The 22,826-nt window shown below is 40.7% G+C and overlaps 1 protein-coding gene across 1 annotated transcript; it reads left to right on the top strand.

Annotated features, from left to right (window-relative positions):
• Positions 1-734: 734 nt before the first annotated feature.
• LOC115777558 (basement membrane-specific heparan sulfate proteoglycan core protein-like) lies at positions 735-20,985 on the top strand (the record flags this gene model as incomplete). Its single annotated transcript, XM_030725490.1, has 10 exons — positions 735-772; positions 1,252-1,284; positions 5,251-5,516; positions 8,048-8,054; positions 13,789-14,070; positions 15,711-15,971; positions 18,717-18,986; positions 19,475-19,741; positions 19,925-20,236; positions 20,876-20,985. Coding segments are annotated over exons 1-10 (1,845 nt in total), but the record flags the coding sequence as incomplete, so codon positions are not given.
• Positions 20,986-22,826: the final 1,841 nt, after the last annotated feature.

The raw sequence follows: 22,826 nt of genomic DNA, 5'->3' as shown, positions 1-22,826 counted from the left end.
ACAGAAAATGAAGCTATCACTGAGGGTGGGGGTTCTTGGATGGTTCACACAGTGTAAAGGACATTGCATCACATCAACCACACAACTAAAATTTGCTGAAGAAGATAAGAGGAAGCTTGATGAATACTGGGAGCTCACTTTGGTCACTGAGAACAAATAAATGTGTTCCAATGGAGTCCAGAACAGGACTGTGAGTGCAGAGTCCTGGAGGTCCTGGAGGTGTGATGACAAAGAGCTGAGAGAAATATGTTAGAGAGATGACATTTATAGATGGCACCATGAATAATGATCAATTTACCAAAACACTGGCTGAGAAGATGACTTTCAGTCAGCAGAAACCTGCAGAAGAAGAAAATTTACAATCACGACCCACAGGACACGACAAAAAAGACTAAAACTATGAGCTGCAAAGTCTGTCACCTGACTTGAAGCAACACAACACATTTGTACATTTTAGAGAAAAGTAACAGCAAAACACAAGAAACACACTGGTGTGTTTGGGGTGGACAGGAAATGTGAACACGTCACCAACTGCTGCGGTCAAAGCTACAGGAGCTGTTTGAGGTTGGTGTGAAAGGAAGGAAGCACAGAGAGGTGATAGAAGAAGAAGTCAGAGTCAAACTCTGGTCTCATCCATACTCAATGCAGCTTCTCTTTCTTCTGCATTTATTATTCACACAGTGAAACACTTTGAGCTCAGCTGTGGGTCAGAGTGCAGCAGGGCTGGACGTGAGGATGAAGCACATTTTACTCTGCATGACGGGGTTATTCTGTAAGTCCACTTCTGACTCGCTTTGTTTCAGCAGCACCGATTAACAGCATTTTCCCTCCACTGTGAGAATTACAGTGTATCACTGCTTTAACCTGCTTCTCTGAGAACTTCAAGCATACTTGTGATTCTCAGCATTGATGAAACTAAATGTTGGCTGGTGCTTTGGCTCAGTTCAAACTGGAACATTGAGTTAGATACGCTGCTGCTTTCTGCACCAGTTACAGTCACTGCACACTGTATTAATGTTGTTGAATTTATTGTGTTCATTGCTCTGAAAATGGACTTTGATATTTGAAATATTTCATTGTGAAGGTTTTTTCCTGTGAGCCTGTCTAACAACTAATGTTCCAGGAACACAGAAATGTGGTGCTGAGCTGTTACTGTGTGAAAACTGACCTTAAAAAGCTTCAGTTTAGATTCATGTTGATTTGAATTTTGTAAGTTGTTTAATATCTGATGAGGTTTCTTCATTATTTCAGTGCTCAGTACACTCATCTATGGAAATGCTGAAGGTGAGAAATATTTTTATTCCTGTTTATATAATGTGTGCAGCAACCAGAGGTCAGTCAGTCACAGTCCTGCCTGAAGATTTTAATAATGAGTCCTATTATGAATTCTCACACTTACAGTTCATTAAAGTGTTGAGGTGTCTATCTACCTCTGTATGAATGTGAAGGCGCCTCTAAGAGCCGTGAAAGTCTTCACACACACATGGGTAACAAATGAAAATAACTATATCATGTATCATATACACAGCTTCACTGCAGCGTGACAAGTGTGGGGACTAAACTGAAAGAATGGACACAGTTCTCCAGAAATATTCCCCCATTTGATGTTTTGATGATAACAGTTGAAATTAGAAGCTGTTTAATATGAAACTCCAAACTTCACTGACTTTCAGTGTTGGATATTTTTACTGGAAATCTGTTCACTGTAATTTACATCAAAAACTTTGCGTTTATTTATTCAGTATTTCTAACTTTATCATTTATCTAAATGTTTCTGCAGAGTTACTAATTTCTGTTGTTGGTAGCTACATTTCATAAGTTTCATAAGGTTCAAAGTCTTTTATTGAAAATTACACATTGGCAGTGTTGGCCCCTCCTTTTCAAGACCTCTGCACTTCTTCCCTGCGTGCTGTCAATCAAGCTCTGGGCCAAATCCTGACTGACAGCAATGTAATCACTTTTTTTTTTGTTATTTTTTAACTTTTATTAAATAAATTTCAAAAACAAAACAGTAACAGTATAAAAACAACTTTAGAATATTAACTCTTGTGGAGGATAACAAGCTAGGAGGTATGCAATAATAAGCAAATGAATAATAAAACTGAGGAAAAGGACCATACAAATACAGACTTAACCCTTATGCCCTCCTCTGATTTTGCACCCTGTGGACACCTTTGTGGCAAAAATGTACACGCACCTTAAAACTGCTATAAACTCATCATACATCAATTTTTTTTTTACTTTTTTTTCATAAATCACTTAATTAACTTCAGATCTACTCAAAAATACCAAACATTAAATAATTTTCAGCATTTTAACCCTTTAAATGCCAGTTTAATTACATGAATTAGTAATTATTTATTTATAAAAACCCATATGAATGCAATTATTTTCCATATAACAAATAATAAATGGATCGTGCATTGGTGGTGATTAGAGCCTTGGATATGTCAAAGACTAGGAACAAAATTATTTTGATTGCATTCTTATTTTTTTATGTAGTGCCAGATTTCAAATTTTGCACCCTCTGGACACCTTCATGGCCAAAAATGCCTCATTGACTTCCATAGAAACCACAGTTTTTGATCTCACTGCAGTATAAAATCCTGCATTCTGTAATGTTAGCATTTCATTTTGAAGAAAAGTAGTGATATTTGACATTTTGACTGTATTCCATTAGATTCAGTAATTTTATGGAGCCATGTGAATACCAAGGGACCCCTAAGTGTGTGTGTGTGTGTGTGCGCGCGCGCGCGCACGTGCATGTGCATGTGCAGGAGAGAGAATGAGTGTGTGAGTCTGTAAGCACACACAAAAATGCCCTTGGAGGGCATAAGGGTTAAAACAGAAAATTTTTCGCTATCTGTTGCTATGATAGCAACGTAATCACGAAGCTGCAGGGACGTATTAAGATGCTTCCTTATGTGCAGACAAAGCCGACTCACACAGCCAACCTTTCATCCCGGAGTCCTGCTCAGACTTTTACTTTACTTTTCATGAACTTGACAGATTTCCTCAGGTAGCTCATTGCACCTGTATGATGAGGCACGTCACCAAATTCTGAAGCTATTTCCTTCAAAACTGCGGTGATTTAAACCTTTGCCTCTTAAAAAGTTCACAGTCTGTGTTTTGGTGCTTATGACACGTTCTGTCTTCAGGACTTTGCTGTGCAGCGTTTTTTCCCGCACATCGCAGGTGGAGAAAAGATCAGCTCCTTTCCTTGCCTGTCCGGAAAATCCCTGTTTTCCACTTTTCATTTGGTCATTTTTGGAGGTCAGACTAGCTCAAATTTTATTGTAAAAAGTGCTAACCAATGATCACCGATCAATGTGTCATTGGGAACACAGAAAACAGGTTAGCGCACAGGTCTGTTACAGTGCATTATGGGATTTGTAGTATCAGTGGTGGGGGCGCTATTTACCCGTGGGCTATTAATAATAGCTATATAAATCATCCGCGGGCCTTATAAAACGTAGAACAGAGCACAATTAGAAAAACCACAATGGTTTATCATCTGCTGCACCTGTGAAAAAAAGAAAACATGAAGAAGAAACAAAATACAAAACCCCTCAACGTTCAAATAAAACTGAGGGGCAGACAGCAGTGAAGAGCTGAATTGGGCCACCTCATCTTGATGTTTGTTACCTGAGCTTTTGCCAAGTTGTTGAAGGATGTTTTTGTGTTGTTCCTTATTCATGGCTGTGTTCTCAGGCTAAATTGTGAGTGGTCTCAGGATGCTTTACTGTTAGCATGACACCCGCCTGATGGTAGCACTCACCTTTTCTTCTCTAAACAGTCATTTTTCCAGATGCCCCAAACAATCAGAAAGGGTCTTCATCAGAGAAAATGACCTTACCTCAGTCCTCTACAGTCCAGTCAGTCTGTCCTTGATGAGAGAAGCAGCGTCTTTGCTGCCTTTTTGACACTCAGTCATCCTCCAAAAGTCGTTGCAACAAGAAAGTTTTCTCTCTTTTTCCATTTCCAGGGTGTGACGCAGTGATTCACTGTCAGCTCACCTGTGCAGGTCTCCTTCTTGGTGAGGCTAGCTTAAATGTTGCTGTAAAAAGTCCTGACCAATGTTTTTATCTGCTGACCACTGTTTAATGTGTCATTGGTAACCCCACAAAAACAGGTTAATGCACAGATGCACAAATTATCGTGGGCCTTGAGTTTGACTGATGTGTTCTACAGCATTGAAACTATTGAACCTTTTTCCTGTAACCACCATTAAACCTTTACTGGGAAACAGCTGGAGGTCCTTCATCAACCACCTGATCAGCAAGTGAAGAAAAGAGAACTTTGTAGCTGCTCCATCCTCCCTGTTTGTTTCACACAGAGAAAAATCTGCAGTACAGAAGTTAAAATATGCAGATGAACTGTTAATATGAAAAAAGTATTTCTTATCTGATTAATCGATTGGTCAGTGGAATAATTGATAGAATACTTCCATCATCCATTCTCTTCTGCTTATCCTGTTCAGGGTCACAGTGGGGCTGGAGTCTATCCCAGCTGTCATAGGGTGGGAGGCAGAGTCCACCCTGTACAGGTCGCAGCCTGTCGCAGAGCTAACACAGAGAGACAGACAAACATTCACACTCACATTCACACCTATCAGCAATTTAGAATCACATATTAACCTAAACTGCATGTTTTTGGACTGTGGGAGGAAACTTGGAGTAAACCCACGCAAACACGGGGAGAACATGCAAACTCCACACAGAAAGGCCCGGGCCAACCCAGACCTTCTAGCTGTGATTCAACAGCACTAACCACCATGACACCATGCTGCCTTTAAGACTTGTTTTCATGTTTAATCTTTCAGACAACATGGATATTTCCCTAACTTACTGTAGTTGCTGCTGATGGCTGTCAACCACTAGATGGCACTATTAGTCATAATCAAAACCCAAGAAAAATCTAATAACCGTAGCAGGGCTGACCTCTTCTGACATGAAGGAGAATGTAACAGTTCAACATCCCAACTTGCATCACCACAAATTAATTTTATAGAACAGCAGGAGTCGACTCAAAGTGCTTTTGAGTTGAGGCAAATAGATTAAATGTCCACAAAATGCACAACACAACAATATAAATATTAAACATGAAACCCACATAAACATGACACATAAATAGAACAAAAAACAGGAACATTTAGAAAAAAATCAAATGTATAAAAATCATCATATCTGAATGTATTTGAACCTTTTTGTCATTCATGTGTTCTTGTTGTTCTTTCTTGAACATTAACAGTGTCAAACAAAGCTGTTGTGACTCTGCATCCAAACTGGACTGAGATATACAGAGGAGAGACGATCACTGTCAGATGTGAGATCCATGGAGGAGACACTGAGTGGGATTATGAATGGGAAAGAAATGGCAACCTAACAAATAAAAATCAAAATGAATACAGGATTAGACCTGCTACAACAATCAACAGTGGAAACTACCGCTGTAAGGGCCGAATGAAAAGTTCACAGCTTAAAACAACAGAGTGGAGTGATTCAGTCACACTGACAGTTTCTGACAGTAAGTAGAGTCAAAGCTCCTTTAACCTGAGAATATAAACAGGCTGTAAAAATGTGTTTCTGTTAGTACATGTTGAGATTAGAGAGATTTTAGATACTTAGATAGTCTCACTCTTGTAGTTCATGAAGACTAAACACTGAGATAAAATCTTTTCCCACTAGAACCCCGTCCTGTCCTCACTGTGTCTCCATCATGGCTGAGTCCTGGAGCCTCAGTAACTCTGAACTGTGAGGTTGAACATCCGTCTGCAGGATGGAGCTTCTACTGGTATAAAGCTGTTCCTGATCTATCAGAGAAATCCTACAGTTATGAGCTGCTACCTGATGGCAGTGGGACTGCACAGGACTCCTACATCATTGATGGACAGACACACACAGCAGGATATGTGTGTAGAGCTGGAAGAGGAGACCCAGAGTATCACACTGATCACAGTGAACCAAAGTTTGTCTGCTCTGCAGGTCAGTTTGTTTCCATCCTTTCAATAAGCTGATGTTATGTCAACATTTTTATCCATCAGTTTTTCAGATTCAGCTCATTAAAATATAATTTTCACGATGATAAAATGTCTGCACACATTTTTCTTTTCTCTCTGAGATCAAACTGAATTTTTTATTTCTTTTTATATATTTTTCATATGATAACATAAAAAAGAAAAATATGATATTCTAATAATTTTGTCATTGCAATGAGTACTTTTATTTTGGAGACTGAATCTCAGGTTACTGTTTGTAGTCATTATTTTTACTTACTGGACAAACTGGATTTGCATCAATGAAACACTTTGTTTAGTGGTTACAGTTAATAAGGAGTCAGCAGGCAGGTTAACAGCTCTGACAAAAGTAGAAAGAAGACTTATTCTCATTTCACAAATAAAAAATTATATTATTGTTTATCCAAAATGTGTTAAACTGTTCAAACGTACTTAAAGGGTATTTTGTTTTCAAGCAGGAAATTACAATTTGTTGAAATATTATCTCTGATCTTCAGGAAGCAAATGAACATTTTCACTGTGATATTTTAATCCTAACATCTCTGAGCTTTGTCTCCTCCCTGCATGTTTCCAGATGTTCATTCAGCAGCGTCTCTCACAGTGAGTCCTGACAGAGTGCAACACTTCACCTCTGACTCTGTCTCACTGACCTGTGAGGGAAACTCTGCTGAGTGGAGAGTGAAGAAGTTCACTGAGGACGGCCGACTGACCTCTGACTGTTGGAGAATGACTGGATCCACATGTTACATCAGTTTCTTGACAAAGTCAGATGCTGCAGTGTACTGGTGTGAGTCTGGATCAGGAGAGTTCAGCAGTGCAGTCAACATCACTGTACAGGGTATGTTATTATACATTTTCTTCTTACATTTGAATGATTTAGAAACATGAGCATTAGTCCCAGCTTTGCTGTATGTGAAGTTATTCTGAGACAAAAATGAATATTTCAGACAATTTTAGTCGTCTCACCAAAGCAGGATAACACTCTTGGTTGTTCATCTCATTTCACTCAGTCTTTTAAATTGATTTACCAAAACTTCTTGAGTGTAACAACAAATGCAGATTTTATACATCGTTCAGAGCAGCAACTTTCTGTCATGCTCCTCGGTCTCTGACACATGTTTTTGTAAAGTTTATGCTTCTCTGAGTTTGTACTTTAGTTTATTTTCGAGCTTCCTCGTAGGTTATATTTCAGTTCTTGAGTTTTCGGTTTATTTCACCTCCCCTGTGTTCCCTGTTTCCTGTTGTCAAGTCTTAGTCTCTGTTGTGGGTATTTTTCTGTCTTCCTGCTTTATTTTTGGTACTCTGGGCGTGTCTCGATTCAGAGCTGCATCCTTCTAAAGCTGCAGCCTACGTAGACCAGGAAGACAGGAAGTGAGGGGCAGTGAAATGGGATGGTCTATCTGTCATATCTGCATCACCAGCCCTTACCTCAGCATAGCTCCTGTCGCCTGGCAACTGTGACAGTGTGAAGCACAGCTGAAAGCGTTAAAATGGAGCCTGAACTTCTGCTCATTATTTTCTTTGGTTTATTTAATCGTTGAGGAACTGCAGCAGCTGTACTGTTGTACCGAACATCAAGGAATAACAATGAGTGAATGATTCACTTCCGTAAGACATTAAAGTTAAATAAAACTATCCAGCTATGAAGCTTACCTTTAATCTCAGCCAAACCGATTTGCTGAGGAACAAATGAAACACTGAAATAAGCCAAACATCAACCGTTAGAGACGATCTGACTGAATTATATCTGTGCTTAACTTCCACTTGTGGTGGAAAAAATAAGTTGTGCTCTGAAACCAAACTGATTTTCTGATGATTTATTGAAAGTAAGAATATAACCTTTGCAAAGGAATCAATACAGCACGAGCAGCCTTCGCACCAGCATTGACCAAAGCACAGAATAACACCCATTCCTTTATACTATTGTGTTGATACAGTCTTGTTCTGCTAGCCATGGGGAGTTCAGGTTCTCACCACCATGTAGCACCTGCATGATAACAAATGCGTCATGGCCTTGGACACAGCTTACAGTTAAGTTGTTTTCTCATCTTCACACACTTCGTCTTTGTGCTAGAAAATTACAATTACATACCAAAGAAATACACAGATGTTATTTGAGTTGAAAAACAAATTTTCCCACTCAGTGGAGAAAGTTGTGAAAATGATTCAGGCGTTCTCTCCGGGTATGGTGAGCATCGACCGCCCGGTCAGCTGACAGCTGGTGAGGAATCAGAATCAGAATCAGAATCAGAAGGTTTTATTGCCATATGGGTGAACAGGTTCACAGCATTAGGAAATTGCTGCGGTACTTCGTGCTTACAGAAAAAAAACAAATAAGTATAAAAACTATAAGACAATATACAAGTATACAAATTGCAAATATACAGAGATATTAGAGCTATAACTATAGCACAATATTACAAAATTACAAAATATACAGTGCAGAGACTAATTAAAAGATAAAAGAATGTAAACTATATTCCACTAATATGTACATCAGTGCAATCAGACAGGTGCATAAACATAGGGTCATCAGCGTTTGTGGAGGGTGGTGGTAACAGTCTTAGGGTTATTGTTCATGAGTCCAACAGCAGAGGGGAAGAAACTGTTCTTATGGCGGGAGGTTCTGGTCCGTATGGACCGTAGCCTCCTGCCTGAGGGGAGAGGGTCAAAAAGTCTGTGCCCAGGGTGAGAGTGGTCGGCTGTGATCCGACCTGCACGCCCCAGTGTCCTGGAGGTGTACAGGTCCTGGAGAGATGGGAGGTTACAGCCAATCACCTTCTCAGCAGAGTGCACAACGCGCTGTAGTCTCTGTTTGTCCCTAGTGGTGGCTCCAGCGTACCACACAGTGATGGAGGAGGTGAGGATGGACTCAATGATGGCAGTATAGAACTGCACCATGGTCCTTGCTGGCAAGTTGAATTTCTTCAACTGCCGCAGGAAGTACATCCTCTGCTGGGCCTTTTTGATGACAGAGGTGATGGTGGGCTCCCACTTGAGGTCCTGGGTGATGGTAGTTCCCAGGAAGCGAAAAGAGTCCACTGTGGTGATGGGGGTGTCAGTCAGGATGATGGAGGGTAGAGGGGCTGTGTGCTTCCTAAAGTCCACTATAATCTCCACTGTCTTCTGGGCGTTCAGTACCAGGTTATTGTGGCTGCACCAGGACACCAGACGTTTGACCTCCATCCTGTAGGCCGACTCGTCCCCGTCTGAGATGAGTCCGATGAGAGTCATGTCATCTGCAAACTTAATAAGCTTGACAGACTGGTGGTCAGAGGTGCAGCAGTTGGTATACAGGGAGAAGAGCAGAGGAGAGAGGACACAGCCCTGAGGAGTGCCAGTGCTGATGGTCCGGGAGTCCGAGACATTCTTCCCCAGCCTCACATGCTGCTTCCTGTTCATCAGGAAGTCAGTGATCCACCTGCAGATGGGATCTGGCACGTTCATCTGGGACAGCTTGTCTTGGAGGAGATCAGGGATGATGGTGTTGAAGGCAGAGCTGAAGTCCACAAACAGGATCCTGGCGTAGGTTCCCTGGGAGTCCAGATGCTGTAGGATGAAGTGCAGAGTCAGGTTGATGGCGTCGTCCACAGACCTGTTGGCTCTGTAGGCAAACTGCAGGGGGTCCAGAAGGGGGGCTGTGAGGGACTTGAGGTGGGACAGCACCAGACGCTCAAATGACTTCATGACCACAGAAGTCAGTGCCACAGGTCTGTAGTCATTTAGTCCAGTGATCCTTGGCTTCTTGGGGACAGGAACAATGGTAGCGGTTTTAAAGCAGACAGGCACGTGGCAAGCCTCCAGTGAGGAGTTGAAGATGTTCGTGAACAATGGGGCAAGCTCGTTAGCACAGTGTCTCAGTGTGGCAGGTGAGACACCATCTGGACCTGGAGCTTTGCGAGCTTTGACACTCCTGAACTGCTTTAGCACCTGGTCCTCCTGAATACAAAAGACTGTGGGGGTGGGGGAGGAGGGGGACTCTGGGGTGGGAGTCCTTGATGATGTGGGCTTCTCTGAGGTGTGGGGAGTGGGGGAGGTTGGGGGGTGAATATTTGTGTTGGCTGTATTGTAGTTGGGACTGGTGGAGGTGTGAAGGCTGCTGAACTGACCATCAAAACGACAATAGAACTCGTTCAGTCTATTTGCAGTTTGTAGGTCGTCTGTGGAGTGGGGGGTTTTAGGCTTGTAGTTGGTAATCTGCCTAAAACCTTTCCATACAGAGGCCGCGTTGTTCTCTGAGATCTGCTGCTGTATATTCTCAGAGTGATGTGATCTAGCAGTGGCCACTTCCTTGCTAAACCTGTACTTGGCCTCTTTGTAGCAGTCTTTGTCCCCACTTTTAAAAGCCTCCCTCTTCTCTATCCACAGCTGCTTCAGTTTGGGAGTAAACCAGGGTTTGTCACTGTTATAACACACCCTGGTGCGTGATGGCACAATGCTGTCCTCGCAGAAGTGGATATACGAGGTTACAGTGTCCGTGTAGTCATCCAGACTGTCACAGGCAGCCCTCATTGAGTCCCAGTCTGTAGTTTCGAAGCATGTGCGGAGCTCCTCCACAGCCTCACGGGTCCACTGCTTTGTTGTCCTCACCACAGGTTTTGAGAGCTTCAGCCTCTGTCTGTACGCGGGGATCAGGTGGATCATGTCGTGGTCAGAGAGGCCGAGTGCAGCGCGGGGCACTGCGTGATAAGCCCCGCTTATCGTGCTGTAGCAGTGGTCTAAAGGAGAACTGGCTGTTAGACCAGCGGGAACGAGCATCTCAGAAATCATTGGAGCACTTTTGCAGTTATGATATCTTGATAAGTTGAGCAGATATTTGAGGTTTACACATCTACATTCTCACCTAAAACACTGTAAAAGTTTATTTTGTGTCACACAAACAGATTTGAGACTGTTGGTCTCTGAGCAAACTTTGCAGCAGCCTCTCCCTCTGTGTACTCTGTGTGGAGTCACTGTAGACACACAGATGCTGCCACACATCTTAACGCTCCACCTGTCATCAGCCGACACCAGCATCTCTCTCGTGCCTCTTTGTGTCGATGGCGAACCAAAAAGTGATTATTGGTATTTGCCTAAAAAAAAAAAAAAAATTGCTCTAAATTAATTTTTGGCCAATAATCTGTCAAACATTTTTCTCATGAATAATATCAATTTATTTTGAGTGAGAAAGAACACTCCTGTCACAGGTAGAAGCTGCAATCTCATTTTAGCAAAGTGACTTTTATATTTTCTTTATCAGGTTAAAACTCATTTTTTCAGAGAGATCTGCCCAAGAGTGCAGCAGAAATATAACATCACAGCTCTATAAAGAGAGTTGATGTGGCCAAAAAGGAGCAGGTTGATTATAATGTAGATACAGTAACACAGTCATAAAGATACAAAACAGGTCATTTCTTCATTTTATTTATAAGGCCTTCATAAATTCTGTTGACTACAGTCTACTAACCAATATAATCAGAGACATTATACATCAAAAACACACAAAAACGTTGGAAATCAGGTTATTGTTGTTTTTTTCTGAAATCCCTTTTTGGCACAACACCAGCAGCTGGATAAGATCAAGTTTCCAGAGATGAACATTTGCAAAGAAAATGTTCATCTTGTTTGGCTCCACATGTTTGTGAATGCAGATTTTCTCTGTTCTGAACTCAAACAAGAACTGCTTGAGATCCAGACTGAGTGACTCCACCTACGTGACATTTTACACACATCTACCACTGCTCTGGAGTCAGACCTGCGCTGTGTACCTGTGTGTCCTTCACATTATTGTCAGTAGTTTATCTGTTTCTCTGTTATCAGAATTACACAGCAGTATTTTACAGTTTATGTATGTAATAAGTTTCAGCTGGAAATTCAGAGCTTTATGCTTTATGTTTGGTTATTTCATGTTTATTTGCTGCACAGAAATGAAAGTAATGATTTGAATTTAATTGGAAATGTATTACAATGGAACCAGATTTTTCAACAGAGGTAGGCGAGAATCTGACTTTTATGAGCCGACTTAGGAGATGATTTTTACTGGAACTAACATTAGGAACAATCAGGACCTGCAGAAGCATCTGACTAGAGTGAAAATCCGATTTGTGCGACTTTGACTTTTTGCCACTTTTACTGTAGTTTTTAATGTAGTTTCTATGTCTAAAACAGTGCTACTCCAGACTCATTCCAGAGTCCAGGTCGTGTGTTGAGGTGAGCACAAAGACTCACCCATCACTGGGGGTGAGGCCACTGAGGTAGCTGAACAGCTCCGTGGTGGCAGATGAAATTCACCCTGACATGCCTCTGCAACCTCACATGGAGATCTGGGGTGAAGCTTCTGGATTGGCAGACTGGGGTGGTGGTTCCCATCTTAAAGTAGTGGGAGGCTGTGCTCCAACTATAGGAGGATCAAACTCCTCAGCTTCCCATAAGACAAACTCTCCTTTCCAGCTCCCTGTTCATGGAACGCTGGACCAGATCTGTATCCTCTCAAGGATTAAGTGTGCCGACCCAAACATGTCTACATGTGTTTTGTGGACTTGGACAAGGCATTCAACATCCAGTAGGGGGTGCTGTGAGAGTATGTGATGTCTGTCCCGTTTTTGCAGGTCATTCAGTCCCTGAACAAACGCAGCATCGTCGTGACGAGAGCTGAGCATAAAAGCAAAACTGTTGATTTACCACTCAATCTATGTCCCCACCCTGACCTATGGTCACAAACTTTAGGTAGTGACTGAAAGAAAGAGCTCATGGATACAGACATCATCATCATCATTTCCAAAAAGAACTCAGTCACATATTTTTCCTCATTATGATGAGAGTTTGGTTTAGAGAAGTTTTTGTGTGCAGTGTGATCTGAAGTTGTTTTTTCATGTCACAGATCATAATTCAAATTAAGTTCTATACAAATTATTTAGTAAAAAGTTGTTTGTTTGACACATACAGAAATTTTTTAATATACAAGATCAGATATTAGATATTCATGATGAAAAGCATTTGTTCAATCTGTTCTTATTATTGTGTGTCAGCTTTTTCTAAAAGTCTGCACCAGCTGATCTGACTGAAACAATTGTGTTTGATTGTGTCACAGATGATCCTGATGCTCCTATCCTGGTGAGTCCTGTTCATCCTGTGACTGAAGGAGCTTCTGTTAGTCTGAGCTGCAGTTCGAGGACACAAAAAATACTTTCCAATGTGTTTTTCTACCACAATGACAAACTTATTCAAAGTGATACCCGAGAGGAGCTGAAGATCTCTGCAGTGTCAAAGTCTGATGAAGGTTTCTACAAGTGTGAATACTCAGGAAGAGAGTCACCACAGAGCTGGATGTTAGTTAAAGGTGAGCAGGATCAAAACAGCTTTTACTTTGATTGATTGTAGATTGATTATTAATATTCATGTTCCTTGTGTACTGTCTGATGTACTGCAAGTGTGTTCTTGTGTTTTAGGATTTACTGTCAGATTCAGAAATGTTAATATTTCCACATGTTTCTGACTCATCAGGATTTGGAAGTGTTTAACTTCCTTCTAGATTCTTCTTCTCATCACTGATCAATAAACTCAGTCACACTTCAGATTAATTACAGCTTTTGAAATATATCTTTAATTATTTTGAAATACAGCAAAGTAAATATTAAAGGTTCAAAATGCTGATCAAAATGAGTACTGTGTGTGACAGTTGTACAGTGTGTTGTGTCTCCATCATCAAGGTTTTGTGATATTATTTTCATGCAGTTCTTTAAATTGTTCTGATTCATTTACTTGTTCTGTTCTTGTTCTAAACTGAACTGCAGATAAACCAAAGGCTGAACTGAGAGCTGATAACACAGCTGTTCCAGTAGGGGGCAGTGTGACCCTGACCTGCTCTGTGAACCCATCATCATCATCATCTGGATGGAAATACTACTGGTACAGAGATGAGAAACACTCTGAACCTCTGACCACACAAGATGCAGTTTTCCTCTCAAATGGACAAATCAGAGTCTCACAGGAAGGACTCTACAGGTGCAGAGGAGGAAGAGGAGACCCAGTTTACTACACAGAGGACAGTCAGTCAGTCTGGATTAACAAGACTGGTGAGTTTGGATTCAACACACAGTGTTGAATAAATTGAAAATTCAGGATTGCTATGAGTACCAAAAAACATTATATCTCATGGTGACCTCGTTGTCATTGTAATAATGATGTTATTGGAACTCGTTGATCATGAACAGTCATGTGAAATGTAGAGAATCACTGTCAGGAATGTTATTTTGTTTGAGGTGTTTTACATATTTATATAGTTTAAGTTTGTAAATCAGATTTACTAAAATGAACATTTTAACACAAGAACTGCCAAAGCTGCCATTTTGGCTCCTTTTGCATTTTAAAATAAAACTCCATCATCTCATATTTCACAAGTTTCCTAAAATGGGCTCATTCTTAAATTAGTGAATTCTGAGTTATGTGGGATAAAATTTTTTTTACAACTTTTACCTTGAACCCTAAAAAGCTCCTGGAACACAAATACCTTTAACAGAGTGATGTTTCGGGCTACAGCTGCCCTTCCTCAGATTTAACAGCACAGGTAACACGTTATTTATACAAACCCACATCTCAACAGGGTCGTGTGGTTATAGGTGCGTTTTTACCAAACAAGGTCGAAAGGCAACAAGGTTTTCTCTTTTCTCTGTGGACCAGTTGTACACATGATTGTAACTGAAATATAAAATGATGGAGAATGACATAAACCTGAGTGTGGGAACCACGTCACTGATGACTGATGGTCACAGCGCTCTAACAATAACAGAAACAGTACCTACAGTGCTGTGAATCTCCCTGTTTTCAAACAGTGTGTTAAATGCTGCTTTTGTATTTGATTGGATTTTACTGTCGTAGCCAAATGACAAAGATAATGATGGACATTAATGAACACTGATGTGGGCGAGTAGGCTCGCTGTAAATATGCTGCAGTTCTCCTTCCAGCACTGATCCAGCCCCCTGCAGCTCCCACAGGAAGAAAAGACACCATTCAGTGTAGAGTCACTTTAGAGTGTTATTAAAGGAAAATGTACAGAGGACACAAAACATCTAAAAGTCATTTGTATGTGCAACATTTGTCTTTGTATAGATGAAGAATAAATCAGAGGGAGTCTGTAGTGTAGTTTAGTATGAAGACACTGAGTCTAATGTGTCACAGGCAGCTAAATATTTTCTATTTGCTGCTAGAAGCTAAATGACTGAGTGAATGTGTAAAGTGTGATCATTTCTATAACAAAGTTCTTCCTGAAGCAAGAGACAATCTAATGAACTTTTTCCTGTAACCTCAACAGCAGGTAAACCCAGAGCCACACTGACAGCACAAAGGTCAAAGGTCATACCAGCAGGGGGCAGCGTGACACTGAGCTGCTCTGTGGAGGGCTCTGCTGGCTGGAAGTTTGACTGGTTCAGACGTGATTCAGTCTCTTCTGAAGCTCAGCTCATGAGAGGAAATGAAGCAAACAGAGATATTAGAGTCTCACAAGGAGGTCTGTACCACTGCAGAGGAGGGAGAGGAGATCCAGCTTTCTTCTCTGAGGACAGTGATACAGTTATGATTAAGGAACAAGGTGAGTGTTAAGTTTTGTTGTAAAATAAAACACACATCGATGATCAAACATCAAAGTATCACTTTATAACTATGAAGGTTTTTCCTTTGTGTGTGTTTTTATCCACATTGTGTGTTTGCTGGGAACAGTTTTGTCTGCTGTGAAACTGCATCCCAGCTGGTCTCAGATATTCACTGGTGAGAAAATCAGCCTCAGATGTGAGATTGAGGGAGGTGAAGGAAAGGTGTGGAAATATGAATGGAGAGCACCCAACACAATCAGCCCTCCAACATCCAGTGAATACAGGATCAGCAGAGTTTCAGGGTCCCACAGAGGAGCCTACAGCTGTCGGGGTAGCAGTGACTATCTCTTTACAGGATGGAGTGATGCCTTCACTCTGACAGTTTCAGGTAAGTTGGACTTTGATTCATGCTGAACTTTAATGTTTTACTGTATGCATCTGTCTGAACAGGAAACAAGAAATATTTCTGCCTCCAACAATGATCCAGCTGTCTCCAGGCAATCAATCAATCAATCGATCAATTAACTTTATTATCCCTGAGGGGCAATTTGTTTTGCTGCCAACAGCAAGAATGAATCAAACAATCAAACATACAACCAGGGACACAGAATCATCTAAAAGTTAACAGCAGTGGGAATAAATGAGAAACTCAATCTGTTTGTTCTGCACTGTGGCAGAGAGTACCTCCTTCCTGAAGGCAATAGCTGATACTTTGAGGACAGGGGGGGGTGAGTGCTATCACTCTGAATCCTCTCTGCCTTTTGGGTGGCTCTAACCCTGTACAGGAGGGTAAGATCAGTAAGCTTTATAGCTGCCACTTTTCTACACAGCTTCACGACGTTCTCCAACCTCCTTTTGTTCTTGAGGCTCAGAGATCCGAACCAACAGATTAAAGAAAAAGTTCAAACAGACTCAATAAAACAAGAATAAAACATTTTCATTAAAATATTATCCACGTTAAAACCCCTAAGTTTCCAATACAAATACATATGCTGATGAACCTTTGCACAAATGGCATCTATATTTGCATTAAATGACAGTTTGTTGTCCAGTATAGTGCCCAAATATTTGTATTTCTCCACTACCTCTATTTCCTGTCCATGAATATGAACAGCAGGTAAGGATTAAGTTTTCCGACTAAAGTCTGTGATCATTTGTTTTTGATGCATTTATGTCCAGAAAGGAATTCCCACACCAAGTTACAAAGTCATCTACAACTGGGCCATGGTCAGGATCTGCATCATGGAGCAGAGAGATGATCACTGAGTTGTCTGTGTACTTAATTATATATCTGTTCTGTTGTGGCTCTGACACTCATTTGTGTAGAGAACAAATAAAAGTGGAGAGAGGACACGTCCCTGAGGGGAACCAGTGGAGGATAAAAGCAGATAAAATGCTGCTGACTCGCACTCTCTGTGGTCTATCTGTTAAAACATCCATGAGCCAAGAAACCAGACCAGAATCAAGATTATATGTAAGACGTCTCACTAAAATATGGGACTGAATGTGATTAAAAAGAGATGAAAAATCTATAAAAAGCAAACGCGAAAAATTACGTGCCCCATCCAGACGCTCCAGAACTTTGTGGAGCAAAGTGCACACAGCATCCTCCACACCCCTCCCTGTTCTACTGATGAATTGGAGGGGGTCTAATTTTGTCTGAGTGGCACAAAAATTTCATTTCTCACAAGTTTCTCAAATATTTCCATTACAAGAAAAGTTAAAGCAACACCGGTACAATAATAGAGTCCTTCCAGATATGAGCAACTTTATGAAACTCAAGAGTGTCGCGATCCTGGGCCGATGGTCTGGAGTCTTGTGTTCTTTTTGCTTATGTTTTGTTATCTCTGATTATGTTTAGTTTTCATTCGTGTAGGTCTTCAGTTTATTATGGTTTTGAGTTTAGTCTGGGTTTTGCATCACTGCTGTCTTGGTGTTTCAGTATCTGTTAGTTTGAGGTCTCTTGTCTATTCTATTCTTCATGTTGTGTTTAGTCTGTGGTTGTGTCTGGTTTGTTTACTTCCTGTTTTAGTTTGACAGTCTGGTGTTCCCTATGTGTCGTGTTTAGTTTTGCTTCCCTTGTTTAATTTGTTTAAGCCCCTGTGTGTGTGTTCTGTTCTCTGTTGTGTCCTCCCTCATGGAGGTGTGGTTTTGTTCCTGGTTTCCTGTTAGTTTAAGTTTTGTTACGGTGCCATTCCTCTGCATCATGTTTTAAGTTTCTCAACAATAAAGCCACCATTTAAGTTCAGTTTTGCCTCCAGAGTTCTGTCTTTTGGGTCCATCCTGCCTATTGATCTGCGCAGTTTTTAAGGAGATGTCCATTTATTTTATCTGGGCCTGGACTTTTCCACTCTTTCACCTCCTTAAATACTTTGAGCACTGATAATCTATCAATATTAATAACTGACCATTTTGGGGAGACATCCCTGTACACAGCCAGTTCTTCATTAAAATTGTGAACATTAAAACGATTGTAGAAAATTTTCAAATCATTTGCCAGCTCTAAATCAAACATACCTCCAAAAGAAATGGGACACTTCCTGGGTTGCACTCCCATAATAGTCTTAATACCCTCCCAAGCAGTGACTGTACTTTATATTTAATTTTGGCCAGATTCGGTTCTCGTTTCACTTGCTGTTGCAACTCTCTGCTATGAACAACATCACCACGGTTGAAAGCAATGTTCCTCTGATTAATGATACTTTTCCAAGCTTTGGATACCCACGGTTTGTTATTTGGAAATGTAAAAATTTCCTTCTTTGGGATTATCAAGTCGTCACAACAATTAATGTTTTCTCTGACGGTCTCTGTAATTTCAGGCAGATTAAGACAGCAGTTTTTTTTTTCACTGTGCAAACAGAAAGGAGAGACACCATGGTGGTGGTGGTCTTAAAATATTATCAGATTAAAGGAGAATGTACACAGATGATAGTTTGATAAGTGAATGATAATCAGGGAAATTTATAGTGTAGTTTTGTAGACAGTCTAATGTGTCACATGCAGTGTTACTAATTTCTGTTTGGTGTTTGCAGATAAATGAGTGAGTGAATGTGTAAAGTGTGATCATTTCTATAACAAAGTTCTTCCTGAAGCAAGAGACAATCTAATGAACTTTTTCCTGTAAACTCAACAGCAGGTAAACCCAGAGCCACACTGACAGCACAAAGGTCAAAGGTCATACCAGCAGGGGGCAGCGTGACACTGAGCTGCTTTGTGGAGGGCTCTGCTGGCTGGAAGTTTGACTGGTTCAGACGTGATTCAGTCTCTTCTGAAGCTCAGCTCATGAGAGGAAATGAAGCAAAGAGAGATATTAGAGGAGGAGGTCTGTACCACTGCAGAGGAGGGAGAGGAGATCCAGCTTTCTTCTCTGAGGACAGCAATGAAGTCACTGTGGAGGAAACTGGTGAGTTTAGTGTTTTATTCCAAACTCTGAAAGAGCTGCACTGTTTGTCCATCTGTTCACTGAACAGTCAAAGACCATGAAAGTCAAATTCTAACTAAAAACTTTTATAATTTACTGCACACTGAAATGACCTGGTTTAGTTTCAGACAGATGTGAGGGGCACTTCCCAAAGTGTGACCTGCACAGACCCGTCTGCTCAGTGTCCTCCTCAGTCAGGCTGCAGAAGCACTAAACTGCTGTGACCTGAATAATTAAGCTGAGCTCTCACTGCAGTAACTTATCAGGGATATGGATGTTTAAACTTTACATTACCAAACTGTCTGAATTAGTATAACTGATAGTTGAAGAGTATCAGTAGAATTCAGCTGAGGAGCCACAGAGACTTTATTGGACAGGACTGGACCCCCGAGACTCGTCCATAACACGAACACTGATTCTACTGTTTATGTTTCTCTTTGTCTCCTAACTGGATATTTTTATGTGAACAGGTCCCATTAAGCCCACTGTGACCCTGCAGCCATCCTGGACTCAGATATTCAGCGGTGAGACAGTCACTGTCAGATGTGAGATTCAGGGAGGTGGAGGAACTCAGTGGACGTATGAATGGAGTCCAGCCAAGTTAAACACACCTCCAACATCCAATGAATACAGAATCAGCAGAGCTGCTGAGTCTGACAGTGGAGGATACAGATGCAGGGGCAGAAGGGACTATTTGTTAACAGGGTGGAGTGATACCATCACACTGACTGTATCATGTAAGTTGGAGATCTTTCATCCAGATTATCTGTTTTATCTAAATAAGTAAAAATACTTTTGTGACAAAATTTTAGCTGTGTTTGCTCAATAAATGATGTTTATTATCGACATATTTCCATCCAGTTCTTTAAATTGTTCTGATTCATTTACTTGTTCTGTTCTTGTTCTAAACTGAACTGCAGATAAACCAAAGGCTGAACTGAGAGCTGATAACACAGCTGTTCCAGTAGGAGGCAGAGTGACCCTGACCTGCTCTGTGAACCCATCATCATCATCATCATCATCATCATCATCATCATCTTCATCATCTGGATGGAAATACTACTGGTACAGAGATGAGAAACACTCTGAACCTCTGACCACACAAGATGCAGTTTTCCTCTCAAATGGACAAATCAGAGTCTCACAGGAAGGACTCTACAGGTGCAGAGGAGGAAGAGGAGACCCAGTTTACTACACAGAGGACAGTCAGTCAGTCAGGATTGGGAACACTGGTGAGTTTAACTTAACATACAGTCAAATTATTGTTTAATGAATAAGATGAAGACGTTATAGCTGATGGTATTTGAACCTTTTTGCCATTCATGTGCATAAAACAACAGAGTGGAGTGATTCAGTCACACTGACAGTTTCTGACAGTAAATAGAGTCAAAGCTCCTTTAACCTGAGAATATAAACATTGTTACATGTTGAGATTTGAGATATTTTAGATGTTTACATAGTCTCACTCTTAAAGTTCATAATACTTGGGATTGTTGCCCCCTGGCCATGGGATGGGTGTGTTCCTAAATCCAGTTCCTGCAGCATTTACCCCCCGGGTGTGTGTGTGTGTGTGTGTGTGTGTGTGTGTGTGTGTGTGTGTGTGTGTGTGTGTGTGTGTGTGTGTGTAATGCGCCACCTAGTGACACCTCTAAGTAAGGTCCTGGGATGGTACATGTAGAGTACAGTGAGATCATCACTGAATCTCTGACACATAAATCAGAAAGAATTACTGTGGTGTCCATTTCTAATCTTATTTACAACATGAACTGAACTGTAGTCCCATAAATTATGAATTGTCTTTTTAATCCACAATTATGTCTTAAACACACATTTTAAACCCTGAACATTGAGAGAAAATCTTTATTGAACAGATGAACCCCGTCCTGTCCTCACTGTGTCTCCATCATGGCTGAGTCCTGGAGCCTCAGTAACTCTGAACTGTGAGGTTGAACATCCGTCTGCAGGATGGAGCTTCTACTGGTATAAAGCTGTTCCTGATCTATCAGAGAGATCCTACAGTTATGAGCTGCTACCTGATGGCAGTGGGACTGCACAGGACTCCTACATCATTGATGGACAGACACACACAGCAGGATATGTGTGTAGAGCTGGAAGAGGAGACCCAGAGTATCACACTGATCACAGTGAACCAAAGTTTGTCTGGTCTGCAGGTCAGTGTGTCTGATAATAATCTCACTGTCAGTAATCAGGTCACATATCTTGGATGTCTTATTACAGATCACATGACATTTACAGAGTGAAGATTTCTGTGTGCAGAGCTGCTGTACACCTCTGTATTCTGCACACTGTGGACAAACTATACAAAAGCAAGTTTACAGAAACTTCAAGCAGCTTCTAATGAAGCCATGAGATTATTACTGAGGAGACCCAGATGGTTCAGTGCAGTGAAATGTTTGCAGCTGCAGGAGTCACTGCATTTAAAGCTGTATTAACAAATCTACTTTATGAATTTATTTGCAATTATTTTGGGTTTAACAAGTATGAGATTTAATACCAACACTGAGGAGACATCAGTGCAGCTGTCTCTCTGTAGGAAAATTATCTCTCTGTTTTTTCCCCTTAAATTCTGGACTGTTGAGTCTGTAATGTGTAAAGACTGATTGAGTTTTCAAGTTAAAAATGATCGTTTGACAAAATTAACACTGATTGAAATATGAACAGAAAAAGCTTCAAACAAATGAACATTTTCACTGTGATATTTTAATCCTAACATCTGTGAGCTTTGTCTCCTCCCTGCATGTTTCCAGATGTTCATTCAGCAGCGTCTCTCACAGTGAGTCCTGACAGAGTGCAACACTTCACCTCTGACTCTGTCTCACTGACCTGTGAGGGAAACTCTGCTGAGTGGAGAGTGAAGAAGTTCACTGAGGACGGCCGACTGAACTCTGACTGTAGGACAATGACTGGATCCACATGTAACTTCAACACATCACAGTCAGGTACTGCAGTGTACTGGTGTGAGTCTGGATCAGGAGAGTTCAGCAGTGCAGTCAACATCACTCTACAGAGTATGTTATTATACATTTTCTTAAATGTTTTTTCCTTTATTTAAATCATTTAGAAATCACCTATTATGAACATGTCTCCAATTATCCTCCTGAATGTTTCATAATTCTGTGATAAAACAGACAAAATGATAATTTTAGGGATCTCAACTGAGTAGTAAAATGTTCTCGATTGTAGTTCTTATTTCACTCAATCAAAAATTTACATCTATATTTTACCCAGTGGCAAAAGTTAATGAGTTTTTTAAAATATATTTTCTTATTTAAAATAAATACACATGGTCTGAGGAACGTCTAAATATGTTTGTAGAGTAGAAACAACAATTTCCTCATTGTGGTGATTTAAACTCTTCCAGCCTGTAGCTCCTGTACTGTGTCTGTTATTAATGTTATTGAAGCTGTTATTGATCAGGCCAAAGTTATTTCAGTATTGACTGGATCCTCACTGTGGACTGTTAATGAGGAGAGGCACACTGAGTGTATTTATCATTGTTATTACAGCTGTTTATCAGGTAAAAACATTATTTAAAAGCAAGAAAAAAATATACAAGATCAGATATTAGATCTTCATAATGAAAAGCATTTGTTCAATCTGTTCTTATTATTGTGTGTCAGCTTTTTCTAAAAGTCTGCACCAGCTGATGTGACTGAAACAATTGTGTTTGATTGTGTCACAGATGATCCTGATGCTCCTATCCTGGTGAGTCCTGTTCATCCTGTGACTGAAGGAGCTTCTGTTAATCTGAGCTGCAGTTTGAGGACACAAAAAATACTTTCCAATGTGTTTTTCTACCAC

The sequence above is a fragment of the Archocentrus centrarchus genome, unplaced genomic scaffold (assembly GCF_007364275.1).
Source record: "Archocentrus centrarchus isolate MPI-CPG fArcCen1 unplaced genomic scaffold, fArcCen1 scaffold_57_ctg1, whole genome shotgun sequence".
In the NCBI taxonomy this organism is placed as follows: Eukaryota; Metazoa; Chordata; class Actinopteri; order Cichliformes; family Cichlidae; genus Archocentrus; species Archocentrus centrarchus.
The sequence above is the reverse complement of the archived record's forward strand: the minus strand, read 5'-3'. Positions and strand labels throughout refer to the sequence as shown.